The sequence below is a fragment of the Hemicordylus capensis genome, chromosome 5, assembly GCF_027244095.1.
Source record: "Hemicordylus capensis ecotype Gifberg chromosome 5, rHemCap1.1.pri, whole genome shotgun sequence".
In the NCBI taxonomy this organism is placed as follows: domain Eukaryota; kingdom Metazoa; phylum Chordata; class Lepidosauria; order Squamata; family Cordylidae; genus Hemicordylus; species Hemicordylus capensis.
In genome coordinates this window covers 148346075-148368571 of record NC_069661.1, presented here as the reverse complement: position 1 = coordinate 148368571, position 22497 = coordinate 148346075, and the positions used below count along the sequence as shown (strand labels likewise).

General features: G+C 41.5%; 1 protein-coding gene across 21 annotated transcripts in view; it reads right to left on the bottom strand.

Annotated features, from left to right (window-relative positions):
* MAGI2 (membrane associated guanylate kinase, WW and PDZ domain containing 2) overlaps window positions 1–22497 on the bottom strand; it is a 953479-nt gene that overhangs the window by 605107 nt on the left and 325875 nt on the right. Inside the window, exon 1 of one of the 21 annotated variants that reach the window (XM_053251278.1) lies at window positions 6170–6236. The exons of the other annotated variants lie outside the window; for them this stretch is intronic. Within the exon in view, the coding sequence (XP_053107253.1) occupies window positions 6170–6221 (52 nt within the window). The 5' untranslated portion in view covers window positions 6222–6236. Of the gene's footprint in view, window positions 1–6169; window positions 6237–22497 lie in introns of those variants that run through there. 21 annotated transcript variants of the gene reach the window in all.

Here is a 22497-nt window from a genome sequence, read left to right as displayed (position 1 = left end):
TCCACCAGAAAGAATGAGCTTGCACAACTAATTTTACCTAGGCCTGGATCAATAATTAGGCTAGTTAAAGTCTATGTCAGTTGTTTTCAACTTGAGCTCAGAGCACTAACAGCTGGGGCCACCAAGCAACTACCTCTACCTGCACCCCTGTACTTAATGTTATATAAACTAGGAATTCTATCTATCTATCTATCTATCTATCTATCTATCTATCTATAATCTGGGGCAAGTCTATTTGCTATAGGCATTTGTCTTCCTATGTTTCTGTTAACTAATTTCAATATATCCCCTAACCCCTGCTAATTGAGCCAGGAGGCACATTTTAAAGTGGTGATTCTCTTTATTTAGCAGGGGGAGAGGAACTGGCACTATCCATCCCCAGCACAGGATCCCTCCAGTGGCTGTTGCTGGAGTCTATCTTATTTTAGATTGTGAGCCTGTTGGGGCCAGGGAGCCATTTTATTTATGTATATCTATGTAAACCGCTTTGGGAACTTTTTGTTGAAAAGTGGTATATAAATATTCATTGTCTTCTTATTTGTATGTATCAATACAGCATGATTTGCTGGCTAATAACTTCATATACAAGGAAACTATTCATCAGTAACAGCTGATTACCTCTACTGATATCCAGAAATGCTTGCACTGTATAGAATTAAATCAAGTCATGGGATTTTTCTACAGAAGGTTTCCATATATCACAGCCCATATGCCCTGGCACAGGAACAATACCAAGGATATCTTCTATATGTTTATGATATCAGCCCACAGCACCAATTTAAACTTGGCAGAGCCATCTATGCAGTAGGAGTCCGGGGGTTTTCTGCCTAAACCATATGAACGAGCCTAAGTTAGAATTCTGCAGGAAATACCAGCAATGTTTGTACAGTTTTTTAAAGTGACTCCAGCTGAGAGCTGTTCTCCAGCAAAACATGCTAGTTCTATCTAATCTGTAACAGTTTAATCATATGAACCAAGCCACTGACAAAAATTTGATGTCAAATTCAGCTCATGTGAAACTTTGTATGGCTGAAAGTGTAGAATTAGTTGTCACTAGTCTTCTCAGAAAGAAGTGCATGGTCTAATGCAGGGATTCTCAACGTTGGGTCCCCAGATGATATTGGACTTCAACTCCCATAATTCCCAGCCCCAGTGGCCTTTGAATGGGGATTATGGGAGTTGAAGTCCAAAATCATCTGGGGACCCAGCGCTGACAATCCCTGGTCTAATGTACAGTTCCCTCCCTTAGTGGTATAGTTCAGTATCAATGTATTAATGTATCATATGTCTGAAAAAGTATTATATATCCTGGATTCTATCTTGTGTTTCTTTTTCTTTTAACGGATGTCCATTTTTAAAAGGACTGTATCTATAATTTACAATGTTGAATGCATAATTTTTATCATTTTGAATGCATAATTTAACCCTTCATATGGATTTTAAGTCTACCATACCTACCATTAATAATCTCATTTAAAAAAATCTATGTATTTGTTGTGAAAATTCTTAGGCTAAGAAGATAGTTCTTTAAGAGAGAAATCAAGTTGGCATTTTCTGCTTCTTTTCCAAGACAACATGCAGTCTACAAAACCTTATCAATGAAGCTCATGTCCCAGTACCCTGAACATGATTATAAGTGGAACCTGATTATAAGTGCACTGTTTGTTCTGAGTCTGCATCTAACCAGACTGCCAAGCTCTAATCTGCTAGCAAGTTTTGGCTTGTTTCGATGCTGATGAGTGCAAGCATGCTTGGAAACGATCTACTTGTCTAAGACAGCTTGTCTACTATTGCTGTGATGAACTCTCTGTGGTGTACAGACTTTAGCCGCTTTCTGAAGTGCTGATTATTTTGTTACAGACTACCTGAAGTGATTAAAGTAGCCGCAAGAACTATCTATCCTGTGGCACCTTACAATGTTAACCCTATTCTCACAAGCAGCCTAACCCAGGCTAGGGCAGCCCAGCCTGGGTTGGGCTGTTCACATGCTGTGCTGGGATCTGTGCAGATCCCAGTATTGCCAGACTGCCTAACCCTACTTTTGTACCCGACCATTAAGGCCAAAGGCATCCTTAACCCCACAGCTGGGATCATGTGTTTGCTCAGGCTGCAGGCAGACTGAGCAGACACAGAGGCGGGTGGCTAGAGCACCCATCATCTCATCAAGGGGATATCCTTCAATACACCACGCTCATTGCACAGTGCACTGTTGGATATCTAGAGGCCAGGATGCATCACCCCAGCCTCCAGAGACTGATTGTCTGGGAGTGCGAGCCACACTCCCAGCAATATGTTCTGGATTGTCTGGGGGAAGGTGAGTTAGACCCTGCTTTCCCACTCCCCTGTCCACCCGCATTCTGATCATGTGCATAGCCTTGTTTTCTGGCATATACTTTAAAGGTTAGGGCCTACCTTGCTTGAGGGAAGTGGATGGGGCTTGGTGCATATGTTTTGCATGCATTGAGTGCAGGTTTAATCTGTGGCACCTCCAGTTAAAGGATGTCAAGTAGCAGGACTGGGGAAGACTCTTGCCTGAGCTTGGATTGCTGAAGGCACTCAGAAAAAACAGAACTGGGCTAGATGGGCCAATGGTCTGATGCAGCTTTGTATGTTGGGATGTACATGAGCACATTTGGGGAATAAAAGCAACATAAACTCAGAAATAGCAGCTGTTGTTTATCTTCAGAGACCAGAGAGAGTGAGAGCAAGAGAGTGATAAGAACCCAAAAAGAACTAAAATGTGACAAACATAGGTCCTCAAGAATCAAATTCTTCCTAGAGATGCATACCTTTTCACCATTTTGGATTGCTGCGTTTTGTCACAAAGGGAGCTTTGGAAGTAGACCCATCAATTTCCAGAAATGCATTTACATTTTTATTTTAAGCTTAACATGCTGAAGCCTATCATGAAAAATGTAAGAGAAATACGTTGTCTTTTCCTCATTGGTTCCCATATTGGCAACAGGGACTGTCAATGCAACCTCATTAATTAGAATGATAATGAGAAAATGCATTTCTTATAACTTTCAATTCAGTTAGTAAATTTTAATCTAACACTAATTTTCTGCTTGGAAAGCTTACTGCTTGCCATATACTGTAGCTATTGAGAGATCATGAATTTTAAGCAGTAAGCTCTGTACGTATTTTATTAATAAATATATATTCCTCTGTCACAGTAGTGGAGATGTCTATTTTATTTTCTGTTAGTATCACTGGTGTGATTTTACTCTATTAGCACAAAATGTATGTTTTTCTTAGATGCTACGATATGGAAATCACACTGAAAAACCTACAGCCTGTACATACTGAAAAATACTTGCCTACAGTACAAATGCTTCAGACTTCAAACCAATTTAAAAACTGTCCAAGAAAGCCAAAGGCTTTTGTTTCATGTGCTCATACTTGATCCTATCCAGTTTTAATATTCTGCATGATTAGGTGTCCATAACTACAAGGGGCAAAGCAACAAACAATCTACACGTTGTATATGCAGTCTTAAAAATAAAATTGAAAGGTTAATTGCTTACTTCTTCGAAAACTGCATTATTTATTATGAAGACTTTTAGCTAGTGGGAAACAACCTGTTATGAGCAAAATAGGGGGATTTCTAAACTGATGCTTTGCTTATAAGGCAAATGTGAGAGTGGAAGGTCATTTGCCAGGGAAAATCAGTGGAGTGGGATTGCTAGTAATTTCATTCTGCATCTACCAATTCTCCTCTGCAAATGCTCCCTAACCCAACTTTTGTTTTATTCTTCAGGCTCTGAAATGGGAAAGAAGCCTGGATGAAGAAAAAAGATGGATGTGTGTGGAGCATTTACAGGAGAAAAATGTGTAGCTACAAGAGGAGTTAAAACACACTGCCTCTCATCCTCTGATTCTCTCCTGCAGATGTCCGCTCTGCCCCACATTACCTTGGCAAACACAAGGTTGGGAATATGTAGTTCTGCCCTAATTCAAAGGAAATGAAGAAACTTGAAATGTGGAACTGCAAAATTTTCACTTCATATCTCCTCTCATGTTCTCTCTGGACGAAACTACCATCCCCCAGCCTCCGTCCCCTATGACTTATATGGTTATGATATGTCTGTCTAATAGGTATTGTAAGGAATACTAAGCTAGTATATTTGAAATGTATTAAATACAAGAAAGCATTTTGGACACTCATATAACCATCATCTTCTGCTTCATGCTGCAAGAACTTCATGATGACCTCCTTGAATCTTCCTGATAGTTCACATTCCCATTCAGTTTATAGTATCACTCAAAGCTAAGTAACTTGTATGGAAAATGTTCATGGCGCTAAGTGCAGCTTTCTATATAATTAGGGTGTGCACATGAGCAGCCCTACTCAGGTTAGGGCAGCCCTACCTGGGTAGGGCTGCTTGTGTGCACTGCCGGGAATGAGGCCAATCCCGGCGCTGTCTCCATGACAAGCCCAACTTTTGTACCCAGGCATTTACCTGGGTTAGAGGGCAAAAGCGGGCCCTCTAACCCAGTGCCGGGGTTGTGTGAATGCTCAGGCTACATGCATCCCAAGCATATACAGAGTTGGGTGCCTAGAGCACCCGATTCCCAGGAGAATCCCCCAAGGCACCGTGTTTGACGTGCGGTTCCTTGTGAGATTCCAGGAGGTCAGAAAAATGAGTCCTGACCTCTGGTGATGGAGCAGCACAGATCATATGGGCGCACAGCGGTGTGTCGAAGATGAAATGACAAATGGTCTGGGGGAGAAAGTAGACAGGAGAGCTGGTCAGGAGAGGAGATCTGGTCTTGTGGTAGCAACCATGACTTGTCCCTTTAGCTAAGCAGGGTCCACCCTGGTTGCATATGAATGGGAGACTTGATGTGTGAGCACTGCAAGATATCCCCCTCAGGGGATGGAGCCGCTCTGGGAAGAGCAGAAGGTTTCAAGTTCCCTCCCTGGCTTCTCCAAAATAGGACTGAGAGAGATTCCTGCCTGCAACCTTGGAGAAGCCACTGCCAGTCTGTGAAAATACTGAGCTAGATGGACCTATGGTCTGACTCAGTATTTGGCAGCTTCCTATGTAGGTGAAAAACCCTGCCTTTCACCCTACCGCGCCGCCCTTCCTGCCCCAGCGACAGTCATAACAGACTTCACTGAATCATTGAATTGCAATGATCAGTTATTGCTTGATTGAGTAAAGCTATAATCATGGCTTCTCTGTCAGGGACTGTTCTTTTTGATGAGATAGCTTACTGCTTGGCAAAGTAAGACAGGCTGGATAGGAAAAGAATGATCTGTAATGTTTGGAGGGAAAAGGAATTCTGATATGAGCTTCTCATAAATAAGAAGTCAAGTGACAGTTTCAGGTTATGTGAAAAGCTAAGTGATATCACACCATCTGTAAAATTTGCTTAAGATAACTCATCATCTTGATGTTGCCATTTCCCTCAACAAACAGGTGTCTTGGTAATTCATAGTAATTAGCTTTGCTTCTTGCTTTCTACCTAGCAGATGTTAGTTACTAAAATTTCTTGGTGAAATTGACAGAACACATAAAGCTAAAGGGTGTCAGGGCCTAGTCATGATTGTCACTTCCTCATTCACACCTCTGGCAGGCCAGCGTGAGGGCAGGTGAGTAAGCAAGGGGGTGCAAGGGAGAAGACAGTTTCTTGACAGAGAAGAAGGTAGAAAGGAAGAGGAAGACCACACAAGCCAATGGAGGGTTAGGGGGTTGCTGGGCAACATGTGTCCACCGATAATTAGAGTACCTTAAAAAAACCCAACACCCTTTCCCTCCTTTGCTAGACCACTAGGGGGAGCCATCACTGCTGCTAGGATCCAACATGGTGGCTGCTAGGATCCAACAGCTCCTTTGGCTTCTCTCTGCTGGAACAGCAGTGGCTCTTCCTTATTGCTAGATAGTAAGCATAGAAGCAAAAGGTAGCAGCACACAAATGGAGAGAAGGTGGTGAATCCATAACCCACAAGGGGCTCCAAACCCACCATTTGTGCTGCAGCCCAGTCAGGAGTAGACAGTGGTTGCTGCTGTCACAGGTAGTCAGGGGTTGGCCGTCAGTCATCATAAGGATCGGAGCTGCTATGTCAGCCACAGCCCTGGAAGGTGAACCCCTTTCTGAGGCCTAATTGTTTTATTTCCATACTGTACAAGGCTTATTGAAACATGCCAAATCATTTCCTTACATTTTATAACTGCTCCAGTCCACAGCTCTCTGAAATCTCCTCCATTCTCCATTGGCCTTTTCCTTGAAAAAAAGAATCTTCTCAATTGTCATGTGATGCTACAATTGCAACACTGAGTGAACATCCCACCACCAGCAGCACCTAAAATGGAGTGGGATAAATCATGGAAATGCTGTATACCCCACCCTTTCCCATTTCAATAATTTGTTTTAACAAGAATTAAGCTTGTATCTGTAATCTACAAATCATGGTCTACTTCAAGTTCAAAATACAGTTTAGATAGGTCATCATTATTAGCTTTTATGTAATCTTTTTGACATGTACATTTGACTGCTAAAGCTCCATCTGTTGTTCAGTCATGTAAGTAATATCAAGTTTAACAGAATTAATCTTACATACATAATATTTTGATGGTCTAGAGGTTCGCTGGATTACATGATGGTCTTTTGCCTCTGGGAACTCTGGTTGCTTTCCAAGCCGTTGTCTGAAATCATTGCAAAAAAGTTAAGTTCTGAATCTTAGGTTACTGTTCATGAGGATTTTTATAGGCATCTGATGACAAGTACTTTGCTAGAGCCTATTGTAAGTTTAGCACAGGCTAAACTGAACTGAACTGACAACTTGCGTGAAAATGATGACTTGATGCCTCCTGACTATGAATGACATTTTCTCTTATGCAATTAAACTGTGTTTTGTTTATATCAAGGTTGCAAGTTGTTGATATTGGTGATGACAGGAAAGATGCTCAAAAACGTTGTGTTCTACTTCTCTGACACCCTTGGCCAGTCAAGATGGCTATTGTTTACAGTTATTTTTATTCTGTATATGTTAAGATATGTTTTTCATAAAGTTTTGGTATGTACTATTTTACCATGCCTTTTAATCTGATATTCTTTGCTCAGTATAGTGACCCTACCTTCCTGGGATTGGTGATAATTGGCAGTCCCCTCTCCCACGATTTCCTGCAGCGGCCAATCTTCATACACTGCAACTGCGGTCCAAACCCATGAAATTCGAATGAAAGTAAATAATCTATCCCCAGTCCTGGTGTTTCCCTAGTCTGCCCACCCAGTACCCCCAGATATATGGAGTGGCCAATACTCCTTGGGAGTATTAAAGGGTTGCCCTGGAGAGGAGGGGGTCACAGTGTACATGTTCTATTCTTTACCAGAGAGAACAGGGAACCCACACAAGTGGAGCACCCTTGATTTGGATGGCCTACCTCATGAGCGTGCAGTCTGACAGAGGACTGAAGTCCTTGGAACTTCTGGTCCTCCCCTGTGGACTGGCCCTCTCATGAAAGGGCGAATACTCAATCCATAAGCTGACACAGGGGCAGGAGTATGCTTGAGTGTTCCTGGACTGCTTTGCTGGGGTCTGCCATCGCAAGAGCATCCTTGGTCACCGTGGACCACATCCCAGGAAACCTTGCCCTCCCTCATATACATGTCCCTTCCTAGGAAGTCATCATGATCCCTTCTCAGAATAACAGAAAAATAGTGCCCCTCTGCTGCTGCCATTGGCCTGCGCCCCAGCCAATCAGCTGGCTTGCCGGGACGCACATTCCATGTCACACCCAGGAGAAATAAATATATAGATAATAAGAATAAGGGCTTGCATGCCATTTAAAGGGATCTTAAAGCCCTTTCCCTGCCGAGGGCAGGCGGGTTCATCTAAAGCCTACAAGCCTTATGTTTGCTGGATCTTAAAAATGATTCAATCGAATTGTTGCTTGATAACCTCATGCCTCTTCTCTATATGTCTCCCCAGACTTGGGCAGCTGGTGTGCAGCAGCATCAGTATGGTTGTGGGACAAAGCATCCACTACTGGGCTTTTCATTGGAAGTTCACCCCAAAGCAGAACTTCCTGGCGAGTACAGGCAAGAGATGCACTGGAGTGACTTTGTCCCTTGCATTGAATAGCTGACCATGGTGGAGCCCCATTGGACATTAGGGTCATCCAGATGAGGAGAACCTCCTGGAAAACATTACAAGTCTGGTGCTATTCCTGTGCTAGCAAGGGACCTGAACAGGCTAACAGTTTTGTTCCAAAGATACATTGTTTTGTTGAAATGTTCACTTGCAGTTGGCCGGCAGTGAAGATATTGTGGCTGTTAATAGGGTAAACCTGAATGCCAGGACTATGTCCTGGAGGGTGGCATGTTTATTAAGCAGCTATGGTTCCACATTGTTGCCAGGAATTCTTTTCCCGATGGAATCCACCTTGCTCAAGCCAGAGGGAGGATTATATGTTGGGCTTGAGGGCAGGGCTTACCATTCAGTTTGCTAGGCATCCTCAAGGTAGCACATTCTTTTAGTAGTACCTGTCTGTGGTGGTGGGAACTGGAAGGAAGATCAGTTATGCTGTTTGGGGCATAACAAACACTGCCCCAGTTGGCAGATTCTTATGGTGAGTAGGGGTGTGCATGGAATCTGCTGGTTTGGTTTAGTTCGAGTCCAGACCGGACCTGAATTGGAACAGGCCAGATTGGTCTGGCACCCCCTCAAACCCCCGCCCCCGGTTCAATTCAGGGGGGAGGGGTTCATGAACAATTTTTGTTTTTTTAAATTAAATTTTTTTTACCCCCTTTGGGGGAGTTGTTGGAGGCAGTGGGGGTGGGGGGAGGGTCTGCAGAGGTTCCCCCTCCCCCTGCCGGTCTCCCTTCATGCCCATACTGGCTCTTCGGTCCACGCAGAGGCCAATTGCACAGGCGTGGTGGACTCCAAAATGGCTGCTGCACCAGAGGGGGAAGGTCTGAACGGGCCAAAGAGCCAGTATGAGCATGAAGGGAGGCCGGGGGGGAGGGGAAACCTCCATGGACCCCCCCATCCACCTTCAACATCTCCCCCGAAGGAGGTAAGTTAATTTTTAAAAAATTTAAAAAACTAAATTCCATGAACCCCCCTGAACAGTCCGGGGGCAGACCAAACGGGATGGTTCGGTTTGACCCCGAACGGTCAAACTGAACTGGTTCAATGTTGAACATATTTGATGTCGAACCTGTGTGCACATTCCGAATGGTGGGTAGCCCTTCCCCTATTGGAGTGCTATTAGATCTGAATCAAAAGCAGGCTAAATTGTCTCCACCTTCAGTTTAATGGCTGGGCCTGGGGCAAATAGCAGGCAGCATGGTGCCTTGGCCCCAGTCCTAGCTTCAGCTGATGGGTACTCTCTTCTCAGCTATAAACAGAACTGCATTGCCGGGGCAGGTAGATGGTGTGATCTAGCTGACATGTAAGCTGGGAATTTATTCATCTGCCCAGTTCTGTGCTCTGACATGCTGTTATTGTTCAAATAAGTCTGTATTGCACACCTTCATCCTCTCCATCTGCAAACAGAATGAGTAATGACCACTTCCTTCTCTCTAAACCAGCTTGGCCATGTCCTTCAAATGTTGCACTACTTGTTTGTGTCTGTGATACAATCCTGTATTTATTTCATACATATATATTCATGTACAGCACCATTATAGAAATATAATCTACCTTTTGTCTCTTCTATGCCTCCTACTTAGGGTTGCCAGGTCCAGGTATTTTTTTTTAAAAAATTGGAAATAGTTGGTGCTGGTCACCAAAAAAAGTCTCTAAAAAGCCTCCATTTTAAAAATTGTATAAAAAGCTAATTGGTATAACATATGCATGCTTTGCTAAAAAGTCTGAAGAAGTCCCTCTTTGGGGCCACTGGTCCAGGCACAGTGAGTCACTGGGAAAAGAAGGAAGCAGGCTACTACAAAAAACACTTGGCTGGGGAAATGGGATAGGAATTGCCAGCACAGCAATAGCATACAAATGAGCTCCTCCTGCCACCACACAGCAAATGTTATGCATAGGTAAGCCCATTGTATCCAATGGGCCTACTCACAGGTAACAGCTGCTGAGTGATTTGAGCCACCCTGCGCTTGCAGCAGGATTGCTGGAACTCTGGAAACCCCCTCTAGCAGAAATAGTTGCAGGGGTTTAAAATTGTTGCAAGGCAAAAGTTGTGCCGTCAAGTCGGTGTCAACTCCTGGCGACCACAGAGCCCTGCGGTTTTCTTTTGGTAGAATCTTTTCTTTGGAGGAGTTTACCATTGCCAGCTCTCACACAGTATGAGATGATGCCTTTCAGCACCTTCCTATATTGCTGCTGCCTGATATAGGTGTTTCCCATAGTCTGGGAAAAATACCAGCAGGGATTCAGCTAGACGTTACAAACCACCTAATGGTGCAGTGGGAAAGTAACTTGCCTAGGGAGCAAGAGGTTAGTGGTTTAACCTCTTACATACATAACCTCAAACATACCAAATATTTGCTGGTATGTTTCCCAAACTATGGGAAACTCCTATATCGGGTAGCAGCGATACAAGAAAATGCTGAAAGGCATCATCTCATACTGCATGGGAGATGGCAATGGTTAACCTTTCCTGTATTTTACCAAAGACAACCACATGGCTCTGTTGCAAAACTTGGTTAAAAGTCCACATCTTAGGACCCTTCCCATTCCTTCATGGATTTGCTCCTGCCAAGACATTTTCCTTAATTTCCTGCCGACCTTCACAACACTTAAAGATACTTCCCATTCTTGCATTTATATCCTTAGAACTTCATCTGTACCCTTAACACTCACCATACTAGGCTGGAGTGCCATCTAAATAAAAGTTTGGACTGCTGGCTTCACCAAAGAAAAAATAAAAGGAGATAAAAGCTGCCTTTAGTGAAAGGGTTAAACTACCACTACCTGTTTAAGCATAATTAGCAGAGCTGATGTGCACAGAATTTCTCTTTTCAGGAAATGTCACTGTTATTAAGCCCTCTTCACAGTTTGTATTCAATGTTCTGTCGGTCTCAAAAAAATTTAATAGCCGGTCACAATTCACATGTAAATGTTAACCAATTTATATGTTTGAGAAATACCATTTCTGGTGCCAATTATCATTTTAATCGAATGCATCGTATTTTTAAAATTGTCATGTACTAAATACTATTTCATTCCACACATCTACCTTTTGTTTTCTCCATTAAAAACTCTTCAAGGTAAAGTATGAATTGTTAAAGGTGCCATTTTAAAAGCAGAGAAGGTTGGGCAAAGAGAGTTGCTGTGTTGGTCCAAGACAGTGTTTTCCAGACATCTGATAGTTGAAGCACACTTGTTAAAGTATAAATTAAAATTGGAGATGCACTTCAGTCTTATTGCTGAAAATGTTTATTTTTTAGATTATAGTGTTTAAGAGCAATAATTATCCATGTTCAAAAGAGCCCACCCACCTCATGTCTCTGAGAGTGGATAAATATGCTGAATCTTTACATCAAGAGCAATTGAGTGATCCAATCATGCTTGATGAGAGATGCAGCAGAATTATACTTTCCACTGGGAGCCGATAGAAGAGGCAAAGGAAGGGCTATAAATCATGCAGGTACATAGTGGTGGGGTGACGCCTCTTTGTGTGGCTATTTGGGATTCACAGGATCCTTTAACTGTTTAATCAATTTGTTTCTCACAGCACAGCTAATATTTCTAGGTGAACCTTCAGTGTGCTCACAAATTTTGGTAATTATTGGTCCAGGGCAATGCCAAACAAAATATGTAAGTCACGAGCTTGCATTTGTTACCCGATTCCTCTGCTGCCCAGAAGCTTGCATATACTGTACTTGCATCAACAGAAAATGGCAACAGTAATAAGTTCCAGGCTCAAAGAACAAAAGTTGGAAACATAAGAAGAATCTTATCACTATTAGACCATATTTCTTTCCAGCTACTGTAAAAAAGTATTTTATCTTTGGGGTAAAGGGGGATTCTATATGGGGGGGGGAATCCTACTTTTGCACATTTCAGCTCTTGTGTGCACTCAAAATAGCAAAGTGATCTAAAAACAGACTTGATAACTTGCAAAGGCCTTATGACATTAATGTCTCTGCAGCATATTGACACTGTGAAGTGTGATACAAGTGCTAAACATTACACAAACAGCTACCTATTCCAGTCAAATGTCCTCACCCACACAAGAGAAGCTCTATGTCATTCACATGGTTTAGCAATAATGTCATGGAAGAAACCCAACCAATGCTGCATTTAAAACAAAACAAAAACAGTGAAAGTGACCATAGTGTGATCAAATTCAGCATATATGCGAGGAGGGAATTGCCAAGGAAGTCTAACACAGATTCTTTCTTTCTTTCTTTGATTTCTATACCCTTCCAAAAATGGCTCAAGGCAGTTTACACAGAGTAATAATAAACAAATAAGATGGATCCCTGTCCCCAAAGGGCTCACAATCTAAAAAGAAACAAAAGATAGACACCAGCAACAGCCACTGGAGATACTGTGTTTTGGGTGCATAGGGCAAGTTGCTCTCCCCCTGCTAAATAAAAGAGAATCACCATGTTAAAAGGTGCCTCTTTGCCAAGTTAGCAGAGGTTTGAACTTCAGATGAGGAAACTTCTCTAAAATGAATTGTTTGATGGTAAGAAAACCACTTACTTAGTCACTTCGCTCCAGAATGCATGGAGTTTATTTAAATCCACAATTATAGTAGCCCAGTTAGAATGCATACTGAAAAGGAGGAAAGGTACCACCAAGTCCGGGAAGATCCCAGCATGGCTAACAAGTAAAGTCAAGGAAGCTATAAAGGGGAAGAAGGCTACCTTCAGAAATTGGAAGGCCTGCTCAAATGAAGAGAACATAAAGGAACACACACTCTGGCCAAAGAAATGCAAGAAGACAATAACGAATGTGAAAAGTGAGTCTGAGGAACATTTAGCCAAAAGCATCAAGGGAAATAACAAAAATTTCTTTAAATACACGAAAAGCAGCAAACTTGCCAGGGAGGTGGTTGGACCATTAGATGATGAGGGAGTGAAAGGGATTATTAAGCTAAATGAGTTCTTTGCATCTGTCTTCATGGCAGAGGATTTTGAGTGTATACCTGTTCATGAACCAAGCATCTCAGGGACAGAGGTGAAAGAACTGAGTCAGAGAGGTGCCAAGAGATTATGTTCTAAACTGTCAGGAAAAATTAAGAAATCCCAGGGCCAGATGGCATCCACCTAAGAGTCCTTAAAGAACTCAAATGTTAAATTGCCAATGTCCTTGAAAAAATATGTAACTTATCCCTACAATCATGCTCTGTACCAGAGGACTGGAAAGTAGCCAATGTAATACCAATATTCAAAAGGGGATCCAGGGGCTATCTGGGAAATTACAGACTGGTTAGCTTAACGTCTGGTGCAGGGAAATTGATGGAAAGCATTCTCAAGTATAACATTGTTAAACGTATAGAAGAACAGGCCCTGCTGAAGGAGAACCAACATGGCTTCTGCAAAGGTAAATCTTGCTTTCATAACCGTTTGGAGTTCCTTGAGATTGTCAACAGGCATGTGGATAAAGGTGATCCGGTTGACATAGAATCTTGGACTTTCAAAAAACTTTCAACAAAGTTCCTCATCAAAGATTCTTGAGAAGATTTAGCAGTCATGGGACAAGGGGACAAGTACATGTGTGGAATGATAACTGGTTGAAGGACAGGAAACATAGGGTAGGTATAAGTGGAGAGTTTTCACAATGGAAGTAAGTAAAAAGTGGGGTCTCCCAGAGATCTGTACTGGGACCAGTGATTTTTAATTTATTCATAAATGATCTAGAAATTGGGGTAAGCAGAAAGGTGGCCAAATTTGCAGATGTTACCAAACTATTTAGGGTAGTGAAATCCACAACAGATTGTGAGGAGCTCCAAAAGGATCTCTCCTTTGTGGAGCGGGCAACAAAATGGCAAATGCGGTTCAATGTTAGCAAGTATAAAGTGATAAATAATGGGGGAGGGGGCAAAAACTTCCCATATACACTGGTGGGGTCTGATCTGTTGGTGACTGACCAGGAAAGAGGTCTGGGGTTGTGTTGGACAGCTTGTTGGAACTGTCAATGTGCAGCAGCTGTGAAAAAGGCCAATTCCATGGCTGGAATAATTAGGAAGGGGACTGAAAATAAAACTGCTAATATCACAATGCCTTTACAGCTTAAGAAGAACATTGTAGAACTGGACAAGGTGCAGAAGAGGGAAACCAAGATGACCAGGGGCCTAGAACACCTTCCTTACAAGGCAAGGCTACAACACCTGGGGCTTATTAGTTTAGAATAAAAGATGACTGAGGGGAGACATGATAGAGGTCTATAAAATCATGCAAGGTGTGGAGAAAGTGGATAGAAAGAAATTCTTCTCCCTCTCTTATAACACAAGAACCAGGGGTCATCCCATGAAACTGATTGCCAACAAATTTACAACTGATAAAAGGAAATACTTTTTCATACAATGCATAAATGTTCATACAAAGCATAATTTCAAAACCTATGGAATTATCTGCCACAAGCTGTAGTGAGTGACAGCCTAGATGGCTTTAAGAAGGATTTAGATAAATTCACAGAGGACAAGTTTAGCAATGGCTATTAGTCTGAGGGCTATAAAAAATATATAAAAGAGCCCCTGGTGGCGCAGTGGTAAAAACTGCCGCCCTGTAACCAGAAGGTTACAAGTTCGATCCTGACCAGGGGCTCAAGCCTTCCATCCTTCTGAGGTCGGTAAAATGAGTACCCAGAATGTTGGGGGCAATATGCTAAATCATTGTAAACCGCTTAGAGAGCTCTGGCTATAAAGCGGTATATAAATGTAAGTGCTATTGCTATTGCTATAGGCCACCTCCAGTGTTTAGAGGCAAAATGCCTCTAAACACCAGCTGCAAGGGAAGAACAACAGGAGAAAGTGCATGCGCTCAGCTCTTGCATTTGGGCTTTCCAGAGGCATCTGGTGGGGCAACTAGATAGGCCTTGGGCCTGATCCAGCAGGGCTGCTTTTATGTTTTATGTTCTTTAAAAATATCCAAAAAAGCAAAACATCCCCCCCACCCCGCAATCCTGTAGTATGTTTATAAATGTGACATTTTACCCCCCATGACTCTTGGGCATTGCAGAGCCAAACTACCCAGATTTCCCAACATCTTTTACTTTGGTTAAAAGCTTCTATGGAGCCCCCAGCTTAGATCAGAACCATATATCAGAGGGAGAAGTCAGCTCTTTCCACCATACTAATTGTAGGGGAAGAATGGCAGTTCAGTCCCCCAATAGCAAAGCAAAACCAGTTTGGTGAGAAAGCAGCAAAGCAAGAGGTCTTGAGACATTTCTTTAGTACTGAAGAACTACAAGGATTTATTTAAAGAAAAGGTTACAAACAAATATTTCCTCTCCAGTCCCAAAGCTGGCAGATGGGGGCCTGCATTGTATATTAATTTCCTGCAGGATAACTGGAACCGTGCAGGTCAATTCCATACAAGTGCCAACAACCAGTCTAGTGGAGGACAAAAGTAAAAGTACAATCAAACTCATACATGCAGTCTCTCCTGGGACTGGAATGCAGATGAGGTGTAAACCTTTGCATCCACAGCCTGTCCAAAGCAATTTTCCTGCTACCCCCTCACCATAGAACATGTTTTTACTCCACCTTCACCATGTGGTTTCCATAGTAATAAGAAGTGACAGGAGCTAAGGAAGGCTCCAGCTTGGATTTTCAAGACGATAAGCTGCGGTTCTGAAATAAAACTCAGGTGGAGCCTATGGCTAAGAGTGCTTTCTATTAGCTTCAGCTGATTCGACAGCTGCACCCATTCCTTGAAGAGAACAACCTTAAAAGAATGGTGCATCAGCTAGTAACCTCTAGGCTGGACTATTGCAATGTGCTCTACATAGGACTGCCTTTGTACTTGGTCCAGAAACTTCAGTTACTTCAAAATGTGGCAGCCAGATCGGTCTCTGTGGCAACCTGGAGAGACCACATCATGCCTGTACTTAAACAGTTGTACTGGCTGCCAATATGTCTCCATGCAAAATACAAAGTGCCGGCTCTTACCTTTAAAGCTCTCAATGGCTTAGGCCAGAGTGACCTTAGAGATCACCTTGTTTTACATTATCCCCACCGCACATTAAGGATATTTGGGGAGGTCTGCCTTCAGCTGCCACCAGTTTGTTTGTTTGGCCTTCTCCTCTGTTGCCTCTAGGCTGTGGGATGCGTTCCTACAGAAATCTGATGCTTGGCTGAACAACATTACTGGCCTACAAAAGAAGGCCAGTAATACAAGTCTTCCATGGTTCCTATATCATTTTAAATTGTTTTAAACTGTTTTATATTGTTTTTAATCATCCACTGGTTTTAATGGATATGTTGGTATTTTACTTGTTGTGAACCAACCAGAGTTGACTGATGAGGTCATACACACAGACACACACACTCAGTCTGTGTTCTCATTTTCTGCTTAATTAGAAAGCTGAATTAATTCACATTTCAATAATCAAATTTAGCTGAGCTTTAGTAAATGCTATCCTAATTCTATCATTCTGAATTTCTTTGTGATAGCACAGTAAAACATACCATGAATTTCCTTGTGACAGCATGGTAAAACAAAGGAAACATACCAAAAATTTCTATAAAATAGTGTCATCTTAGGTATTCAAACTACTCTATCCATTTGTCAGGATGTCTCCAACAAAGACACCAAAGTAATTTTTTTTGCTCACTCTGTTCCCACAATCTTTATATAGAGTATGATTCAGAGAAGTCTAATGACACCACTACAGGTGATGTAAACCCTTTCCAGGACCAAGTGTTAACTTCTTTGAATACAATCAAAAGGGGACATGAAGGATCACTGAAAATATTTTCCAGCCAATAATTCATCAACAGCTTGATGAATATATAACATATTACTGCTTATAATATTGTAGTATCCAATTCAGCTCTGCAGAGATAAGAAAGGACCGAAAAGAGAAGCAGGGAAACACTAGCTTCCCTAGCTAGGTGGACCGAGATACATTATGGTGGCAGAGAAGTGTGCAGGGAACCTATTCCCTATGCTCCTTTGTTTACATCGTTGTGTGGTGTGACAGACACTGGTGCACTTTAAATGAATATTTGCCTATATAATGTGCATCATCAATTAACGGGATTCATGCTTCTTAATGTAAACACAGCTTAATGTCAATACAGTAAAGTGTGTCAGCAAAAAGACTGACACACCTGCTGGTATAAATCTATAATCAGTGTTTCATTATGGGAGGGCAAGATATCACCATGCCTCAAGGAGGCAACGGTAAGACCACTATTAAAAAAACGCTCCCTCGATCCCTCCAACCTGGACAACTAGAGACCTGTTTCTAACCTTCTCTTTTTGGACAAGATGATAGGGTGTGCAGTGGCATCCCAGTGGCAAGGGGTCTTGGAAGATATGGATTATCTACACCCTTTTCAAACTGGTTTCTGTCCTGGGTATGGGACTGAAACTGTCTTGGTCACCCTAGTGGATGGCCTATGCCAGGAACTGACAGGGGGAGTGTATCCCTGTTTGTTCTGTTTGACCTCTCAGCAGTGTTTGATACTATCGACCACGGGATCCTTCTGGATCGCCTCTTGAGAGTGGGGATTGGAGGCACTGCTTTGGAGTGGCTTTTGCCTGTTCTTGAAGGGAGAGCCCAGAGTTAGTGCTGCGTAACTATTGAGGGAGGCAGTGGGTGTCCCGAATTGGGGGCTGGAGTCTGTGATGGGTTGGAAGTGGGCTAATAAACTGAGATTTAATCTGGGCAAGACGGAAGTGCTGTTGGTCAGCAGGCAAGCCAACTGGGATGAGGGGATTCAACTGGTTTTGGATGGTGTTGCACTCCCCATGAAAGAGCAAGTACATTGGGGGTATTGATGGACTTCTCCTTTTGGATGCTCAAATGGCTGGGGGTACATTTACTTGGCTGGCACTATAGATGGCAGTTGTTTCTGCTTATTTCTGCTCCACTCCTCTAAAATCCTCAGTGGCTTGCCCATTGCAGGCTCAACTGTGGAATTGTGCTGGTTAAGTCTGGGACATCCCAACAAAGCACCATGGTTTCAATATCCATGATTAGTTGCTTGAGTTAGGAATGATGCAGTTTTCAGGTTGAAACATGATTTGTCTGGATGAGTCACATTGGCGTCCTCCTCCCCTCAGTCAATGTCATAGTACCTATTTGTTGTCACCAGGAATTGCTGTAATGTTGTTTCTGCTTCATTCTGCAGATATGTAGAGAAGCCAATGTTCTGCATGCCAGAAAATACTTATTGGCCTCATATGCCTTTCTCATTCTTCCTCTTTCCAGAGATCCCCACCGCTCACTTCTTCATCCAGTCTTTTCTGTGAATGAAATTATGTATGGCAGGTTTTGTTTTGAAGAACATAACCTTGCTGGATCAGAACAAGATGACATTCAGACCAACATTCTGCCTAAGAGGCCAACCAGTTGACTTTGACTAGTTCACAAGATGGCAAGATGGAGAAAGGTTTTTTTTAAAAAATTGCCAGCATCCAGTAAATGAAGGATATATCTTTTTCTGAGCATGTAGGAATCACAGATATATACTGTAGCTTAGTAGCAGAGGACATGGTTTGTATGCAGGAAGTTCCAGGTTCAATTCCTGGCATCTCCAGGTAGGGCTGTGAAAAGACCCATCTGAAACCCTGGAGAGACACTGCCAATCAGTCTAGACAAAAGACAATACTGACTTAAATAGACCAGTGATCTGATTCAGTAGAAGGCACCTTCATATGATATCTGTTGAGAGACTGATAATCCTTTCTCTATATCCTATACAAAATCAAAGACACACAGAGAGATGCAGGGGACACTATGGCAAAAGGGAAAGATAGAGAACATGGGTGTCTTGAATAAATCATGAACCACAACTGTCTTGTCTTTACAGCTTTGTTTCTAATTCAGACTATGCACACAAAATTATGTGTACAGTACTTGGTAATGTACAGAAGGGATTTGCTAGTTATAGGAATTTCGGGGTACCATCTTAAATTTATTTTCTTTCAATTGACCTCAGTGAACAGCATCCAGACTAATGTTGCCCCAAATTACAATGCTACCTATGTGCAAAATGTTTTCCCAATCCCAGTTAACAGGGAAATATTTTCAAGGTGGACAGCAGAAGGAAAGGTGAGACTGGAAAGAAATCATTTTTGCACGCCATACTGAAGCAATGGCAGAAGTGGCTGCTTCCCACTGTTCACATTTTTCCCCTTTGCACACATGTGTGTAAGTCTATGACATATATACATGTATGTCATATATGTATGTATGCACCAGCGTGGTGTAGTGGTTAGAGTGCTGGACTAGGACCGGGGAGACCCGAGTTCAAATCCCTATTCAGCCATGATACTTGCTGGGTGACTCTGGGCCAGTCACTTCTCTCTCAGCCTAACCTACTTCACAGGGTTGTTGTGAGGAGGAACTTAAGTATGTAGTATACCGCTCTGGGCTCCTTGGAGGAAGAGTGGGATATAAATGTAAATAAATAAATAAATAAAAATAAATAACATGTTATAAATTTACGTGCATGCATACACACAGACAGTGTGTACACATAGACAGACAAGCACACACACACACACACACACACACACACACCAACTGGGAACTGGTGGATTTGAGGATTCTGATGAGGAACTGAGAATCAGGATTCTGATGAAGAGAAATGCAGGAAAGCATATGCTACAATACAATACAATTATTATGTTAGTGCCATAGGACCCTGCATTACTTCTGGGTGACTTTCTTTTGAGTAGATATGTTTAGGGTTGGACTATTGGTAGAGTATCTTTATTCTGTCAATCAGAGAAACAAAAATGGAAATCTAGATGAGTAGGGGGCAAAATATTATCTTGAATTTTCCTTCAGACCAACACAGAAGCAGAGTGGGAAACTGTTATTGTAGGTATGTGTTTTTTTAACAAAAGGATACTATCTACATGATCTTTACAACCTCCTAATTGAATAGAAAACATTGTGTCTAAGCATATAAATGTTTTTGTCTGTGCTAAAAGTTATGTTTACACTTCTTACCCCCTCCCAAACAGAACACATGCTAGAGAAGAGCTAAATTGTTCAAAGTGAGATGAGTTTAAAAACAGTCAATAAGTAGAGCCTGGAAGGGTGGATTTATTTTGCATCTATGACGATTTATTTCTATAAATTAACCCCAAGGCCTGTATCTCATAATTCACTTGACAGTTTATCAGTGCTGAAAAATAAATGCAGACAGTTTAGATGAATGATGAAGACAGTATCTTCAAAGCTCTGCAATACTGCACAAAATGTTTTCCTTGAGCCTATGCTGCTTTAGAAGACCTTTAGGTTAATAGTTCCCTATCAATCATTTTGCCTGACATTACCGATGTTAAGAAAAAGTGTGTTTGTGTGTGGGGAGGGTGGTTCTTTCACATGACTATCCCAAGCATCTAATTGTGTGATATACATGCAAAACAAAATCCCAAAGAATCCAGATTTATGAAATTATAAATTTATATTAATATAAGTGTATTATTTAAAAATTAATACAAATAACTTAATTAAAGCAGTCAGTAAGTCATTCAATATACTGTATAATCATAGAACTTGGTATGCCCACTGGATCCAAAGTTCTGTTCTTAAATATTGATCTATATCCAAAGAGTGGTTCAAAACGTCTTGGTATACAACATGGTGGAAACAGCATTCACTGTTGCCCAAGCAGGGCCTATTTATGCATCTGCAGGGACTAACAAAGATGAATGTTCCTCTGTGTGAGTTCTATGTTATTTGCATCACCACTGTGCTTGATTGCCAGATGTGTTTTGGCTTGTTCCAGACTTCTTCAGTGGCATCCATCCAAACAACAGCCAACCATTCTTATACCCAAAGAGAGAATCTCTCTTTGGGTATAAGAATGGTTGACTGGTGTTTCACTTTCGTGGATACTTTGGATATTGTGAATTAGCCTCCAATACAGTTTCCAGTTTGGATGGATGCCACTCTTTGGATATAGACCAATAGTTGAAAATAGAACTTTGGATTTCTATGATTATACAATATACTGAATGACACTGACTGATTTTATTGGGTTATTTGTTTTAACTTTTAACTTAAATTAATATAAATTTACAATTTCATAAATCTGGGTTCTCTTGGATTTTGTTTTGACTGTGACTGAACCTAGATATTGGTCCTTTCTCTTGTCTCATTCTCTTGTCTCATACACATGCACAAATGTACAGATGGCAAGTAAAGACACCTTGTGTCATCACTGTGATTTAATACTGATTACATGATACTATAGTTCTTGAATTTTCTTAACATTCAGAAAGCATGTAGCAAAGCCAAGGAAAACTGATGTATTACAAATTGATCTTTACAAGCTTGGTAAGCAGTAAGATGGTTGAATAAAAAGATCTGCTTCAGACAGGCCATATATTAAAAATGGAAACAGTAGATTTTCTGTCTTTACTCGAAAAAATTGAACAAAAAACAGTACCAAAATAGCATCCAACTTCCAATGTATTTTAAAGAAATCTCTAGCGAGTAAATCTTCAGGGCAAGAGATCTAGCCCATCCTTCTCTCTGGTATCAGGTGCAGGAAGTTTTTAAAGTTGGGGAGCATTCAGACATGCAAGACCTGAATTCTGAAGTTTTACAGTACCAGGAGGGCAGCAACTTGGACTTTTTCTGAACATGTTCAAAATACATTCATGAACATAAGCAATGGAACAGTAGGCACCCAGAGAAAGAGCAGAACATCCAACACTGTCACAGAAAGCCTAGATAGGTACAGATGTTCAGTGCATTACACATTTCCAATCTCAGTGCAAGTGATTTATTTATTCATTTGATTGATTAATTCATTAATTAATTCAATTTATATACCGCCCTTCCTAAAATGGCTCAAGATGGTTTACATTAGGCTAATGTAACTAGACTAATGTGATTAGACTAAATAACTTTGCTGGTTGCTTTCAGCTTTGCTTCTATGATGCTGAAATGCAACCCAGCAAAATTTTTAATTCCAAGTCATACAGTATTATGCCAGTGTGTTCCAAAAGAGCAGTTAATGTGGAAAAAATTACAGGATAGGATTTATTGGCCAGCAGTACATTTTTTGAAATGAGTGTTGCCTTTTTGACAGTCTGGGGCACTGAAAATCAGAGGTGAATGCCATTTTAGCATTCTAGTTCACAACCATCTTCTGAATCTCATTCCAGTCCTTTTATCTTTTATACACCCCATGAATAAAAGTGCATTCATGTATTACAACAAATGTATGTCATACTGTTGTTGGAGATGTCCTTGTGTCTGACAATTAGCCAAAGTAGGTCAGGAAAAGCTAAAATAAACACTGGCTTCTTTTTATGCCTGCTGTCACTTCACAGAGCCAAAGAAAAATGCACATAATTTTGAAAATAAGACTGATGATACTAAATAGAGTACTCTCTAAAATGCATGGCTCTTTTTGGGAAAGGGGGGGAAATAGT